The sequence below is a fragment of the Botrytis deweyae genome (assembly GCF_014898535.1).
Source record: "Botrytis deweyae strain B1 chromosome Unknown BDEW_041, whole genome shotgun sequence".
Taxonomy (NCBI): domain Eukaryota; kingdom Fungi; phylum Ascomycota; class Leotiomycetes; order Helotiales; family Sclerotiniaceae; genus Botrytis; species Botrytis deweyae.
Window position 1 is genome coordinate 220511 of NW_024066248.1, and position 16473 is coordinate 236983.

Below are 16473 nucleotides of genomic sequence, written 5' to 3' on the forward strand. Positions count from 1 at the left end.
CACAGCAAGAAAGGGATTGAAGTTTGATAAAGTACAAGAGGAATAAAAAATTGGAAGAAATGTATGTAAGGAGAGGATAGAAAGAAGAAGGAAGAGTCGAAGAAGAAGAATAAGAGAGAGAAAAAAGAAAAGGAAAAAAGTAAGTACTTAGTTTGAATAAATTATTATTTACTCCTTTGAAGGGTTAGGAGAGAGGGAGGAGGAGAGAGAGAGAGGGAGTGTGTGTGTGTGTGTGTTGAGAGAGAGTTGAGAGAAAATCAAAAGATGAGAGAAAGTATAGCAAGTGCTCGTACAGTATTATTGATCGGGTTATGAATTTCCGATACTCCAGATAATAATAAATCTCTTTAGATTTGCCAGGAAAGGAAAACGGGAAAACGACGCGGCGTCATACGTCTAAACGCTGGATGATACTACCCAATCAAAATCCCACTCGGATGGGGGATACAAGAATAGGGAAAAGTCAAAAAAATCAAAAGGAAAAGCAAGGAAAAGGGAAAAGGGACAAGAGGAAAATGAGAGAAATGAGGAAGAGAGGAACAGAGAATGAATTACTCCCTAGTAAAAAGAGACAATTTGTAGCATCTTTTAAAACATAATAATGTCGTGTAATATTCAAAGTGTACGATTATATGATGATACGATTATGCGAGTATAGTACATATATACGAAGTATACCTAGTAGGCATATATAGATGTAGAGGTTGTAATAACTATCATTCATTATTACCTATACCTACTCGTAGTATTATTAGGATTAGGGGGTGACAAAGAGAAGCATTCATTTCCTCACATTCGATTTAAAAGGGTCTGTCTTTGTGTCTTGGTATCAAATCTATCTATCAATCTGTCTATCAATCAATCTATCATCCATCAATCCATCCATCATTCTAATCCAGGGTTCTCTAACGAATTGTATGCATATTGGACTTATCCAGACTTACTTCATGCATGCAAGTAAGTGGTTGGTCTACATCGTACCTCGTACATCGTACTCCGCACTTCTTATTATTAGGGGTTATTGAAGAGGGGGAAAGTTGGTACGGAGTAGAGATACCACTATCCTATCTGAGCCTATCTATCTACTGGCACTCACGTACCGTACGTACGGAATCAATATCGTAGAATAAAAATAATTAATTCAGTGACATCAATACCAGATAGGTATCAATATTAATATCACTCATCACTTCCCACCTTGCAGTATCAGTATCTCAACAATTACAATCAATAAATCAATCAATCAATCAATCAATCAATCAATCAATCAATCAATAAATCATCATCCTTGATCCTCCCAAGACTTTTCTTAACTTTCATGAATCACATTTCCATTCGATACTAGGTAGGTATGCTTTGCTTACTCGTGTCAGCTCATCACTCCTCACCCACCACTCCTCACTCATTCATCACTTATCAGATGAAGAAGGAAGGCTCGGAAGGCACGAGGTCCCTTGTATCCGCTATCTCCCATCATCTCAGGGATTAGCTTCATGAGGAAGGTCTGAACTCACAAGTCCCGAATAGTTTGGTCTCGCATTTCTTCTTTTGCCGGCGTTTCCTCAGTCGACTCCGTAAGTCATAGCACCATCTTGCTTTCTGATAGCTATCCTTCCATTCAAGAGTCAAGTCTGAGATGGGCAAGTCGAGATTCTCGAGGACGTGATCTTGGGCCTTGATCCTCGTGACCACTATTTTTGCTAAAACCATTCAATATCTCGAGTAGGTAACTCTTCCCGTATTTATTATGTGATAGTATTCATATTCAAATACGCGCCGCCCTTCAGTTTCTTACCGTGGCTATGCTGTACCCCCCGCAAATTCGTGCACCAAGAAGGTTAAGTTGGACGCGGCTGGATCTCTCGCCTCCTCGGCCAGTACCGATCTTTTCTGGTGCATTGTCACGACAGGTGCCAGATGTAGATCATCCACCACCGATGTGTGGAGTACAGTTTTTATAGATCATGCCCAAATCCAAGGAATTATATTACCGTTAGTTGATATCTACTGCCGGTATGCTTTCGGCATTGCTATTCTCACTCATTTCACATCCATTTGACGTCCAAAGAACAAGAAAAGTGATTGCATAATTTTCATTCTCTCAACACCCACACAAGAAACATCATGTAAACAGCACCGATCTAGACTCAACATTGTGAGACAGGTATAGGGAGCTCATCGAAGATCGGCTTAATGGCATGCAGTATAAAAAGAAAAAATATGCTAGGAGGGATTGTAATGTATTCAAATGAGGCTGCATCCAGAACATAGGAGACTCTGGATGATCAAACGCCAAACTCGACTGGGGTTGTTCTTGGAACACTTGTGAGGGCTTCGGAGAAGTGGGAAATCTTCTACCTAAGCGTGACAAATACGGCTCCGGAGGGATAGAGAGATAGGGAAGAATAAAAAGGAAAAAATCGTTGTTCACTGAAATTTGCTGCAAACACATGGCCATGCGTGTCATCGGATGCTGTTGGAAACCTTTCAGATTCTTGAAGGTATTGCACATATTTAATTTTTAACATGCAACGCTAGAAGCCTCTGACCCTCATTGTATCATATCCCGCAAAGAAACCCAAACAAACCCCAGCCCAGAGCTTAGATAGTCGTCTCGTATGCGATTGGTACAATTGTCTCTGGTACGTTATCCTTCATCGAAATGGTTCTGGCCTCTCTTGGCATGGCTGGCTGTCTCTTCAAGTGAACGTGGGTACCGTCGGCCTTCGATTGCTTCTTCAACTCGGCGTTCTTCTTGACTCTGCGGACGAACTCCTCTCTTGAGCGGGAGAGGGAGACGTGCTCGATTCTGAGGTTGACACGCTTCTCGATGTATCTGTGCTTAACCTTCTTGTAGATGATAACACCAACGGCGCTCTTGGTGACGTTGTAAACGACACCAGTCTTTCCGTGGTAAACCTTGTGGGGCATACTGAACAGAAGTCAGTACACGAATTCGTCCTCCAAAACATTCCACCGTCTTCTCGCAAATCTCCATGTCGATTCTGCCTGGGAAATTTATGTATGATTGATGATTTTGACTGACCCCTTTTGAACGGCACCGTTTGCCTTGATATCAACAATGTCACCGACCCTGAAAATAAATTAGTATTTTGCGACATCTCGAAATTGCGTAGAAATGGATTTCTACATACTTGTATTGTCTCAAGTAGGTCGACAACTTGATCATACCATGATCCTTGAAGTTTCTGCTGAATGCATACTGAAAATGTGTTAGTTACTGCTATCGAATCGAAAATTGCCGTCGTCGCATCGATTTCAAAGCTGTGGCCGTAGCAATCCTCCCCAAATGGTGCAATTAAACGGGAAATAATGAACTCACCCGAGTACCGGCGCGGAGACCTGCTGGGTGACCCATTTTGTCGATGTAGGATGGGTATTTGGAGGGAGGTCGAAGTTATTCAGAAATTGTCGATAATCTTTCTATTGCAAATTGACGCTGGTATCGGCAACTCCAACTTTCAAAAATCTTCGCTTAATTTTGCGCCTTCCCACTTTGGTGGTAGCTCGGGTCAAATGCCCTAATTGAATTTCCGGAACATCGAAAAATTACAGTAACAAAATTTACAGCCAGCGATCAACAACCTCACGACGACAATCGACTCGACGTATCAGCAAAAATGGCCCCGTACGTATTGTCCATATTCTGAAGCTTCAGATTTACTTCGATTGATCTCGAAATTATCTGGAGTTTTTTTTTTGGCTTTGAATCGAATTGCTTTGGGAATATTACCTCGATCGCAACAAGGCCAAATTGAGTTCGTTTGCTAATATTTTTGACCAGACGTTCATACTCCAAGACCTACAAGGTCCCACGTCGTCCGTAAGTTCCCCATCAATCATCTGTTCGCGCTTCGTAATTCATGCTGACAACTTTATAGCTTCGAGAGTGCTCGTTTGTAAGTGGACCACTGTTCTAGAGCTTGCTCTGTTCATGTCACTGATTTTTCCCTAGGGACTCCGAATTGAAGATTGTCGGAGAGTATGGTCTCCGCAACAAGCGTGAGGTCTGGCGTGTCCAGTTGACTCTCTCCAAGATTCGTCGTGCTGCCCGGTATGTGAAATTCTTCACTTCGAGAACTTTTCGATGTGCTAACGTATTTAATTTAGTCAATTGCTCACCCTTGACGAGAAGGACCCAAAGAGACTTTTCGAAGGTAACGCCCTCATTCGTCGTCTTGTCCGTGTCGGCGTCCTCGACGAGTCCCGCATGAAGCTCGATTACGTTTTGGCCTTGAAGATCGAGGATTTCATGGAGCGTCGTCTTCAAACCTGTGTCTACAAGCTCGGTCTTGCCAAGTCCATCCATCACGCTCGTGTCCTCATCCGCCAAAGACACATCCGTGTTGGTAAGCAAATTGTCAACGTTCCATCCTTCGTTGTCCGTCTCGACTCCCAAAAGCACATCGACTTCGCATTGAGCTCGCCATTCGGAGGTGGACGCCCAGGTCGTGTCCGCAGAAAGAAGGCCAAGGCTTCCGAGAAGAAGGATGATGATGCCGAGGAAGAGGATGAGGAATAGAGGAACATTTTGATACCAAAATCTTTCCTATCTACATCATGAGGGTTACACTTTAGCAGGGGTTAGGGCCGGTTACATATGTAAAGCAGACATCTCAGCGTCGAGCTACAAAATAAAAGCCGTATTCCATGATGAATTATTAATGATCACTTTTTTTAATGACTTTATTGTTCCAAGAATATACCATTCTACGAATAATTTGTGATTTTCTCAAAGATCCAATATCGGAATACGTTCAACAATATTACACATAAACTAATCCAAGTACCAAAAGCTATCTTTCTATTTTTGATATTATTCCCTTAAATTGTTATGGGAAAGTGAAAGTGGCTTGAGATTAAACATCCAGTAATGATTTCAACGTTCGATTAAAATGTCTATTGGTTTATTATTGAATCTGCTCGTCATACTAATTCGTCTTTCCCTATGAAAGCATTCATTGGATCGTCGGCTGCTATACGCTTCTTCTTCCATGCATCCATATCCTCCTCAGAAACACCGGAATGCATCTCTTCCGCAGTGCGTTTCTTCGTTTGTTGTGTGATAGCGGAAGGCTTCTCCACCTCACTCTTTGCTGGTTCGGCCTCTTCTGTGTCCTCATCCATCAGGATACCTCCTATTCGAGCACGCTCTGCATCTTGAAAAGCACTTTTACCTGCTTCTCCGACACAGTAACTGTTCTTGACCAGCGAATGACAACAAGAATAACCCCATTTGAAGTTAGACCACCAACTTCCCCACACAGATGTGTGATTGTTGGGGAAAATGTCCTCAGGATATTTAGACTTCGCAGAGGCCTTTGGTGCTCCCTTGATTCCACCCGTCTCATCATATTCCACATATTTCTCAGACTCCATAACGGCTGCATCCCTAAGCTTTGCAGCCATAGGATTGCTGTCTCCGCCATATTTCTCCAAAAGCATTTTTTTATGCGCCTGTCGTTTGGCCTCGGCCTCTTCCTTCTCCTTTCTTCTATAGTACTCGCCAGATGTAGGGTTGGCTTGTAAATGTTGCTTTGTGTCACCAGCCTTTTCCTGAGACTCCCAGGCGTACTTCTGTGCCTTTTCAAACTCGGCGGCATCCCCAGAAGCTTTCAAAAATCCTTCTTCCGCAACCAGCGCCGCAGCCGTATCAGCAGTCGCTCCACTGTCCACCATAGATCTAGTCTTTGGGTCGTACTTCGCCGAGTCTAGGTCCAAATTCAATAGATATTTTGCCGTGTCCTCGCGTATTCTCAGCTGCCTTGTCGATGTACTTTGATGTCTGCCCATATCTGATTCCTCGGCGTATTTTGCGCCATCATCATCGCCATCCTCATCAACTTCTTCTCCATCTTTGCTTTGACCACTCTGTAATTGCTTCTTCAGTTCTTCTAGCTGCGCATATTCATCCGTGACGGCCTTGTACTCCTTCGCATCGTATCCATTCCATCGATCTCTCTTCGCATCCCATCCCAAATCAACGTCCTGTATAACTTCATCTGCCTGTATATCCTTTCCGGTCCATTTGGCGCCTTTCGCTCTAGGTCTGTTCAAGCAATCCTTCGCCTTGTGTGTCATTGCTCCGCAATTTTCGCATGCGCCTTTCCGAAATTTGGTGGCTGCAGGACCCAGTTTCTTTCCACGATCATACCATTTTGACTGATCTAATTGGGCTTTTTGAAGACGCTGATGCTCGAGGTAATCGTTATTATCATCGTCGCCGATATAAAATGGCTTCTTTGCAATAAAAGCTGGGATATACTCGTTCTGGTCCTTGTTTGCTGCAGATTGTTCAGGCTTTCGAGGTTGTGTACCTGCGGGAGGCATTTTGGAGGTTTGGCTATATCAAAAAAAAAGATTGTATCAGTTCTTGATATTTCAGTAAAAGTACGTATAAAAGTCGATAGAATGGTCGAAACTGTATATCAAGGAGATCAAGTAGCAAACAATAATTTAGTTCTCGACTAAAGATAATAGGTAGGTGGATGTAGGAAAGAGAGGTGGATTTAGGAAAGACAGGATGTGGATCGATTGATAAACTCCATTGGGTAGCGGCGATAAGGTATGCTCTCTCGGCTCTGTCAGCACTTCTAGATCCAAGTCCCAGTCCCGTGACTTGGCGTAGCTTTTTGTTCGCGTTCGTGTTTGCGCCACTCAGATGTGGTATGAGAAAGAGAATGAAGATAAAACAGGAACGGCACTTCCTACGGTTTTTTCCTTTTGTATTTGAAGGTATAGTAAGAAATGCGAAGTCATGAAAACTGACAAGATCGACTCTCGCTGGGTGCCTCCATCCTAACACGTCCAATTGCCATGGACCTCTTTCGAGTACGTCTCAATTGCATTGATCATTATCAAGCTACACCTTCTCAATTTGATCCTCAATTAAAGCGAAACATCAAACCTTCCGATATTCACAAAGAGCCAAAAGTGCCTGTCATTAGAGTTTTCGGCTCGACGGAGACAGGTCAGAAGGTCTGCGCACATATCCATGGAGCATTTCCTTATTTATATATTGAGTATGAAGGCTCGCTCGATCCCGACGAAGGTTTGTCTTTTGCTAAATTTCGATTGTTGTTTTGATGTCTGATAAATTTGCAGTTGTAAGTTATATCCACAGACTTCATCTTTCAATCGATTATGCCCTGGCTGTAAGCTATCGTCGCAATGCATATGATGGAAATGCCAAATTTGTCGCACGTATTACCTTGGTAAAGGCGGTCCCATTCTATGGCTTCCATGTTGGATACCGCTTCTATCTTAAGATTCACATGTTGAATCCCATGGTAATGACGCGTCTCGCGGATATTTTGCGTCAGGGTACTGTTATGAAGCGAGTATTTCAACCATATGAAGCCCATCTTCAATTTCTCCTTCAGTGGATGGCGGACTACAATCTGTATGGATGTGGATATATCGATTCTAGTAAGGCTACATTTCGAGGTCCAGTGCCTCTATACAATGAAATTTCCTCATCAATGCACTTTTGGCATGACCGCTCAATACCTGATCATCTCATTACGAATGACGTGTATCTCCCTAGGGTCAGCCATTGTTCATTGGAAGTTGATATCTGTGTTCAAAATATTCTCAACAGGAGGGATGTCAAGCCACGTCTGCTCCACCATGACTTCGCTCAAAACCTTGGTCCTTTTGCCCCCGACGAGAAGTTAGTACAAAGTATGGCAGGTCTTTGGAAAGATGAAACCCGTCGTCGAAAGTCTAGAATTCCAAATGCAACGGCTGGTAGTAGCCCATTCCCAGCCGAGGTAATGTTTTCTATGTCAGCTGACCCTCGACATTCCCAGAATGGTGGATGGATGCACGAAGGCGAACACAGGGAAATGGTCAAAGGGCTCATCCAAGAAGAACGGAACAGAGGCGACCCTTCAAAACCAACTTTCAAAACTTTCGTCAAGCCAAAGCCCTTCGAGACTTCCGTGAAAACTAGCCTTGAGTCGGTGGAAGACTTGTACCCGGAGAATCTTCGTCTCGCTTTCCAATCAATCTATGAGGAACAGGGCCATCACAATTTGCATGGTCACCGTGGAGAAAGAGAGGTGGACGAAACCCTTGTTGAACTTGCAATCAGCCAAGAAGAAAATGAAGATGATTACGATTCTGATGAGGATATCATGAGAGAGATTGAGCTTTCCCAGAAACGGAAAGGAGATTATATTGACGAAGCTCTACCCAAATCTGAAACAGATACGATGTTTGGTGACGAAGCTTATTTTAATGCTGCTTCATTACATGAATTGCAAGCAATTCAGCCTAAAGAAGGCAAAGCTCATCACAATTTCGTACACTCCCAAACAGCCTCTGTCGTAGCAGATGCTCTGGCCTCCAAATCTGCACAAATCAGTCACTTGGCTAGTCAGATTGATTCTGATCATTATAGTGGTCACAACCACAGGGGCCACGACATTAATCGCGAATGGAAGAGATCACAATTAGAACAAGAATTTCCGGACGCGAAACGGCGGAAGACCAGTACAATGGCTCAGCTCTCAATACAATTATCTCCTACGTCATCTCTAGGAGCAAGGAATGAACACATTGAGCAACGAACCAGCTTGGAGCTTAGGCCGCCTGATGCTAAGCTTTCCTCTCAAGACTCGCTCAATTTCCCTGTAACAAAAGATTCGCACGATTCGAGCACAATGCTGAAACTCAGTCAGCGCTTTGGGGATGTAGCTACTCCTACAGCAAAGAAGCACGTTTCTTTTCTTCCCAATCCAGCATCGACTACTGATAACTTCGTTAAGACTGTAAGCATGTCAAGCTCCACAACGATACTAAGCCCGATTCGAAAGCTAGATTTCTCTGTTCAGGATAAATTGTTCAAAGGAATCACAGACAGCTTTGGAGCCAGCAACGATTCATTACTGCTGGCACATCATCAATCTCCCCCATCAGCCCATTTTGTTTCTACAACGATGTCAAGTTTCAATCTACCCTTAATTATCCAACAAGATGCCTTTTACAGTAGGGAAGAAGATGTTCCCGAGCGCCCTAGAGAATGGGCGGGTAGAGAATTCAAACTTGGAAGCACGAGTGTGCCATTCCTTCCCGATTTTGATCCGTCTGCAACCTCAGACGCAACTTTTGGGCTTGGGCCTGTTGTTCTCCCCGATAGAATCAAAGACGAAGAAGTCTGCAATCATCGACGCCGCGAGTGCAGTCTTCGTACTTGGACTTTTACAGAAATGCCGCCTAGTTATGCGAAAGTACACATTTGGGCTCGCAATCAGGAGTCTAAGATAAATCATAAATCCGAAAAGCCGAAGAGGGGTGCACCTTCCAAGTCGGTTAGCAAGCACCGAAAGGAGGCGAAGCTTTCACAAATCGACGGCCCAACTCAAAAGAACCCGCATGGCTTCAAATATACACAAAACGGAAAGACTATTAACATTCAACGTGAGGCTCAATACATGAGTGTCATGAGTTTAGAGGTTCATGTTAATACGCGAGGGGGTTTTGTGCCCAACCCTGAAGAGGATGAGATTCAGTGTATTTTCTTCTGCTTTCAAGCGGACGATAACGGCACTGGAGGTAGCCCATCAAAGTCGGGAATCGCGGTCTTGTCCGTTGATGAAGATAACATTGCCGAGAGGATATCTAATCAAGTCCCCTTCGAGGTGCATGTAGAGACCTCTGAACTCGATCTGCTCGTCCGTATGGTCGAAATTGTGCGGGAGTACGATCCAGACATCCTGACTGGTTTCGAGGTCCACAGTGGATCTTGGGGGTATCTTATTGAACGGGCAAGAACTAAATACGACTATGACCTTTGTGATGAGTTCTCACGTATGAAAAATCAATCCCATGGCCGATTTGGCAAGGATAATGACAAATGGGGATTCGACAATACATCCACAATTCGTGTTACAGGCCGACATATGATCAATATCTGGAGAGCCATGAGAGCCGAGCTTAACCTCCTTCAATATACATTGGAAAATGTGGTTTTCCATCTACTCCACCGGCGGATTCCGCACTATTCATGGGCCGATCTAAGGGACTGGTATACCAACGGGACGGCCCGAGATTTGTCTAAAGTACTCGCGTACTATGTGTCCCATGTAGAACTCGATCTAGAAATACTTGAGCAGAACGAATTGATCTCGCGTACAAGCGAACAAGCACGGCTTTTGGGTGTTGATTTCTTCTCGGTTTTCTCCCGTGGTTCGCAATTTAAGGTAGAATCTCTGATGTTTCGTATTGCAAAACCAGAGAACTTTATCTTGATATCTCCTAGCCGAAAACAAGTGGGTGGCCAAAATGCTTTGGAGTGTCTTCCCCTTGTCATGGAGCCTCAAAGTGCTTTTTACAGCAGTCCATTACTGGTTCTTGATTTTCAAAGTTTGTATCCGAGTGTTATGATTGCTTATAATTATTGTTATTCGACGTACCTGGGACGAGTCGTAAACTGGCGAGGCACCAATAAAATGGGTTTCACTGAATATACAAGGGAAGACAGGTTGTTGGAGTTGCTAAAAGACCACATTAACATTGCTCCCAATGGAATAATGTATGCAAAACCAAACATTCGGAAGAGTCTCCTAGCCAAAATGTTGGGGGAAATCCTTGAAACTCGTGTCATGGTGAAGAGTGGGATGAAGCTTGACAAGGAGGACAAAGCGCTACAACGATTATTGAATAATAGGCAACTTGCTCTGAAACTTATTGCCAACGTTACATACGGATATACATCTGCATCGTTTTCTGGTCGCATGCCGTGCTCAGAGATTGCTGACAGTATTGTTCAAACCGGGCGAGAAACACTTGAAAAAGCCATTGCACTTATTCACTCGGTCAAAAGATGGGGTGCAGAGGTGGTTTATGGGGATACCGACAGCTTATTTGTCTACCTGAAAGGTCGCAGCAAAGATGAAGCATTCGATATTGGGAATGAAATTGCAAAAACGGTCACCAACATGAATCCACGTCCCGTCAAGCTCAAATTCGAGAAAGTTTATCACCCCTGCGTGCTTCTAGCTAAGAAGCGATATGTGGGCTTTAAGTACGAGAGCAAGTCACAAATCGACCCTGAGTTCGATGCGAAAGGTATTGAGACCGTGCGACGTGATGGCACTCCAGCTGAGCAAAAGATCCAAGAAAAAGCTCTCAAAATACTCTTTCGCACAGCTGATCTTAGTCAAGTGAAATCCTATTTTCAAGAACAATGCGAGAAAATTATGAAAGGCTCTGTATCTATTCAAGACTTTTGCTTTGTGAAAGAAGTCAAGCTTGGAACGTATAGTAACAAAGGACCACCACCTGCAGGAGCTCTTATTAGCACCAAAAAAATGTTGGAAGATGCACGAACAGAGCCGCAATATGGCGAGCGAGTTCCATATGTGGTCGTCACCGGCGCTCCAGGAGCTCGACTAATCGATCGCTGTGTCGCGCCCGAAGAACTTCTTAACAGCGATCACAGCGAGCTAGATGCGGAATACTACATCTCTAAAAATCTGATTCCACCATTAGAACGAATCTTCAACCTTATGGGTGCCAATGTCAGAAGTTGGTATGACGAGACGCCCAAAGTTCAGCGCGTTCGTCGACTCGAGGTTAATTTGGATCAAGGACAACTTAGAGAGCTAACAATAAACAAGAAAACACTCGAGTCATACATGAAATCATCATCATGTCTTGTTTGCAAGGACAAACTTGAGACCGAAGGATTCCTCTGCCCTGAGTGTCAGTTCAATGCTCCTGACTCGATGCTTTCTCTACAGACTAGACTCAACATTGAGGAAAAGAAGTTTCTAGACATACAGAGCATTTGCCAGGGCTGTTCTGGTTTATCTCCACTAGAGGAAGTGAAATGCGATAGTAAGGATTGCCCTGTATTTTATACAAGGACGAGACAGAGGGCGCGATTAAAAACGGAAAGGGCTTTCATGGTGCCAGCTATGCAGGCCCTATCATCAACTATTGAAACGGAGGTGGACTTTACAAATCTTGAGTGGTAATTAGTAGTTTTCTTTGTTTACTTCTGCAATTCTAAGACTTTCAAGGATCCTGTGATATCATTCCAGAGGCACAATCTTAGAGATATAATATTTTAAAGCTACCAAAGTAAAGAAATTCTATGAATGATTGATATCGGTGCTGTAACTTGTAAGGTTGACCAACCGACGCTTACTTATTTCCTTTCTTGCTCTTGTATATACATAGCAAGAGTTAGTGTACGATGAGACAAAATTTAGGATGAAAATTCTAAAGTATGAAAACCGAATGTGAGTGAACTACAATCATGAAAGTATAATCAATATGTATAGCAGTGACATCTTGTTGGATAAAATGACTTCACACACACCGGTACTACCAAAAGCATCCAGATGATGTACGATCAAATATAAATGTCACCACAGATAGCTCACTATTATTTATCAGTGAGCGTCATTTCCTGCAGGTACTTTTTAGATCCTGGAATTATCAGACAATAGTCATAGTTAGCGTTTTGGTGAGGTGTATGAAAATACAATCCCCGGTGAGCACTGGTAGTGGATTCAATCAAGGTTTTTATCCAAGCTCTACGATATTCCCCTCCTTCAATATAATTGTTAGCTTACTACCAATTTAGTACTCTCAAACCTACTTAAGTAATTCACTCTTCAATTTGCGTGCCGGATGTGAGACATTACATGAATGAGAGAAACAGCCTTTATTAACATTAGGAAAATCATAACTTTTCAAATATTTCTTTTTACAATCAAATTCACCGTCAATAATTCTCCAGAAAGGTATCCCAAGGATTGTCCGGCGTTTACAGGTCTGACGTCGCCACATGTTTTAGATGCCTTGCTTTCTTTGAATTGTTAAACATCAACAACTTCCCAAATGTTGTTTCCTCCTACACTTCACCAGAATTTACTACTTGATTTTATGGAGATGGTCCGTTAATTATAACCCTTTCGTCTCTATACATGAAGGCGATATCATAATGGGAGGTTTAACATGGTTTCTTTTCATCTATTGCTTAGGTGGTCTCACATTTCTTCCCCTCGTCGTAATAGCCATATTACTTCACGCATACTTTACCTTTCCAGATCGCGACGACACCGATTCACGAAAAGATTACGACCCAATATCTCGACCTGGTGATGATGTCGATGCTATCAAATCCGCACAGAAATCCCTGGGCGAGAAATTTCAACTTCACAACAACCATGAAGCGGACGTAGCTGCTGGGTATTTCGCAATCTGTAGGGAATACTCACCAGGCGGAGTGAATGGGAAGCCGCCAGAACGAACAACGCCCACTGGGTCAACTACAGTCTCTGCGCCCAGTCCCAGCGTTTACCAGAGCATGTATAGAAGCTTGTTTGAGAGGAAGACAAACAATGGGCCATTAGATAATAAGACAGCGGGGAAACCGCAGAAAAAAGGCGGCAACGTGTTTTACGTGGTCTTGAGGTAATTCCCGCGGAAAAGCTTGATTTCTCCGATATATTCAGGGTATACTGACGATTATGCTAGGCATGGACATTTAATGCTGTTTGATGATGATGAGCAGCTCGAAGTTCGCTACGTAGTGTCTTTGGCACATCACGATGTTAGCATATACTCGGGACTGAATGATATTACACCAGAAGGAGAATTGTTCATTAAAAGAAATGCCATTTGCTTGTCAAGGAAGCAGGGTGTTGGAGAGATGACTGCCGACGGCAAGCCATCTCAACCCTTCTATTTGTTTTCTGAGAATTGTTCTGATAAGGAAGATTTCTATTTCGCACTTCTGCGAAACCAAGATTCGGAATCGACCCCAAAACCACCGGTTCCGTTGCAGTATGATGTGAAAGATATCATCACTCTTGTCCAGAGGCTGCATTCGTCCGAAGAACACCTTCAGACAAGATGGATTAATGCTTTAGTTGGCCGGATATTTCTTGCGCTGTATAAGACACCGGAAGTTGAGGATTTCGTTCGCGCAAAGATCACCAAGAAGATATCAAGAGTCAAAACTCCCAACTTTTTAAGGCAAATTACTCTTCGCAACGTGGATATGGGAGAGGCAGCACCAGTGATCACGAACCCACGTTTGAAGGATTTAACCGTAGATGGACAGCTTATCGTAGAGGCTGATGTTCGCTATACAGGTAACTTTCGTCTCGAAGTTGCCGCCATAGCTCGCCTTGAGCTCGGCGCTCGCTTTAAAGCTCGAGAAGTGGATTTACTGTTAGCCGTTGTCTTGAAGAAGATTGAGGGGCACATTCTTCTCCGAATTAAGCCGCCTCCCTCAAATAGGCTATGGATTACATTTGAGACGATGCCAAAGATAGATATGACAATAGAGCCCATTGTGAGCTCACGGCAGATTACATACACATTGATTCTTCGCCAGATCGAGAATAGGATCAAGGAAGTTATCGCTGAGAGTTTAGTCTTCCCCAATTGGGATGATTCGCCATTTGCCAGTACTGTAGACAAGCTATGGAGAGGTGGCATCTGGGCAGATGACCGACGCGCCGAACGTTCTCATGATGCCGAAACTCTTGCCGCTGAGGATGGAGACGTAGAAGAGGTAGAGATTCTAGAAGCCGAGAACGACGACTCTACACCACTTGCACCACACATAGAAAAGAGCTATAGCGCTCCTGTGCTTGATACCAACCTCTCGACTACGATGCATTCACGCAAAGGCATAAAATCTACTTCGAATCTTGTCAGCCCATTGTCTAGTAGCTCTTCCACAGGGGTTGATGTGCGACCTTCGACGGGCGACAAACCACGGGCCCTTCGTTCGGGATCCTTCGCCAACGCCTCTTCTCCAGTGGTCACTACTGATATTACTAACGCGGACGCATTCAAGCCTTCGAGCCCTCCCAGTGGAGATCATGCGGCAATCTCTATGGCTAAATTGTCCGCAAAGACAGAACTCCCTGCACAAATTCCTGCTGAGTCTCCCAGTCGACCAAAAAATGTTAAACTGAGTAGCAGCCAATCCTCATCATCTTCGAGAGGCTCTTCACATTCGGAGAAAGCTTTTATGAGCAATTCAACACCGCAAGCTTCTTTAGAGCCATCATTGCTCACCGATAAATCCAGTATAAACTCTTACCCCTCGAGTCCTGCGAGTTTGAGCACTGCATCAATAAAGTCGGAATTTTCGACTCCTACAGGTTTGGCTCCTCCGAAGCGTGAGAATACCACATCTTCAGCAAAATCCTCGACCTCGGAGACCAAACGATTGTCTCTTGCCGCTGTTACCAACGCAGCGGCAACAGCCAAAACCTGGGGTGTAAGTTTATCACGAATCCCCTTTGAGCAATGCTTCGCTAGTGCATCTACTTTATGAAACCACAAATCGTCCATCCTGAGTATACTCATGTTCCTTGAATGTAGACTAACATTAGCTTTACAGTGGAACGCTCTACAACGACGTAATGAGCATAGGGGAGGCAACTCATCAGAGTCAACGGAACCAACCCAGCCGCGCGTCATGGGCCGTGGACAACCGCTACCTCCTCCTGGAGTTCCCTTACCTTTACCAGACAAGAAGACAAAAACAGCCCCTATCCCCGTGCCTAAGCGGAAGCCAATGCCTCCCCCTGTTTTGCAACAAAGGCACCAAACAGAATCACCTACCAGACGGCAGCATCACACTGCTCCACCACCTCCTTTACCCAGACGTAACTCTCGGAAAAATGTTGATACTGGAGACGATGGTCTCCTAGTTGTGTCGGCACCATCAGAACCAACAACGCCGGTAACTGAAGATTCCCCTCAATATATGCAGCCATGGGTAGATGATGTGGACGAGACGCTGGAAGAACACCAACAACCTAAGACAGATGTTCCTTCGCCCGCTACTTCCGTTGCTCATGAGCCACCCCAACTTCCAAAGAGGCGATACCCACGTCGAGTCGCCTCAACTAGCCCCGAGGAAGATGGGCATAAGTTACCCTCGTGGATGGCAGCACAGGAGCGAGAAGCTCGGACTAAAAGCACTTTTGTTGATGAAGATGCAGGTCTTTGAGTTATGATTTCGGATGTTTGGCTTTTACCTTGATCTTTCGAATACGTCTGGTGCATGAGTGGCGCAGTATAAATACAAATTTGTTGGGATCATATAGGAAATGAGGACTTGGTTATCCTACATTTGGCAGGGCGTTGTATGGTTTATAGCAATGGTAGGTAGGAACAGGACGGACATATGCAATGAATGATGAAATACCAATATCAAAGTAATTTCATAAATACAAGCATAAATACAAGATTACATCACAACGCTTCAGTTCTAGTAATAATACATTTTATTGTCATGAGATGAGATTGCATTAATATGACTTTGCAAGAAGATTAGGGTATTTCCTGGGCGTGCATCATTGATTCGTATGCAGCACAGCCACAATACAGACAGCTGCCCAGGTGGAGCGGGCTCCATGGCATAAAATTGACCGCCAGCCGCCCCATTACGCAGCTCCACTAAAACTT

General features: G+C 44.0%; 5 protein-coding genes across 5 annotated transcripts; 3 read left to right on the forward strand and 2 right to left on the reverse strand.

Annotated features, from left to right (window-relative positions):
• Positions 1-2601: 2601 nt before the first annotated feature.
• On the reverse strand, positions 2602-3379 carry EAE98_010882 (uncharacterized protein; the record flags this gene model as incomplete). Its single annotated transcript, XM_038958504.1, has 4 exons — positions 2602-2932; positions 3047-3094; positions 3156-3223; positions 3344-3379. 4 exons carry the CDS (start codon positions 3377-3379, stop codon positions 2602-2604), a joined length of 483 nt encoding a protein of 160 aa, XP_038805164.1.
• Positions 3380-3641: 262 nt separating this feature from the next.
• On the forward strand, positions 3642-4543 carry EAE98_010883 (uncharacterized protein; the record flags this gene model as incomplete). Its single annotated transcript, XM_038958505.1, has 5 exons — positions 3642-3649; positions 3806-3844; positions 3903-3920; positions 3977-4075; positions 4132-4543. The coding sequence occupies 5 exons, from the start codon at positions 3642-3644 to the stop codon at positions 4541-4543; spliced, it is 576 nt and encodes a 191-aa protein (XP_038805165.1).
• Positions 4544-4947: 404 nt separating this feature from the next.
• EAE98_010884 (uncharacterized protein) lies at positions 4948-6351 on the reverse strand (the record flags this gene model as incomplete). Its single annotated transcript, XM_038958506.1, has 1 exon — positions 4948-6351. The coding sequence occupies one exon, from the start codon at positions 6349-6351 to the stop codon at positions 4948-4950; it is 1404 nt and encodes a 467-aa protein (XP_038805166.1).
• Positions 6352-6837: 486 nt separating this feature from the next.
• EAE98_010885 (uncharacterized protein) lies at positions 6838-12005 on the forward strand (the record flags this gene model as incomplete). Its single annotated transcript, XM_038958507.1, has 2 exons — positions 6838-7072; positions 7126-12005. The coding sequence occupies 2 exons, from the start codon at positions 6838-6840 to the stop codon at positions 12003-12005; spliced, it is 5115 nt and encodes a 1704-aa protein (XP_038805167.1).
• A 974-nt stretch (positions 12006-12979) lies between these two features.
• On the forward strand, positions 12980-16301 carry EAE98_010886 (uncharacterized protein; the record flags this gene model as incomplete). Its single annotated transcript, XM_038958508.1, has 3 exons — positions 12980-13452; positions 13516-15277; positions 15401-16301. 3 exons carry the CDS (start codon positions 12980-12982, stop codon positions 16013-16015), a joined length of 2850 nt encoding a protein of 949 aa, XP_038805168.1. The 3' UTR covers positions 16016-16301.
• Positions 16302-16473: the final 172 nt, after the last annotated feature.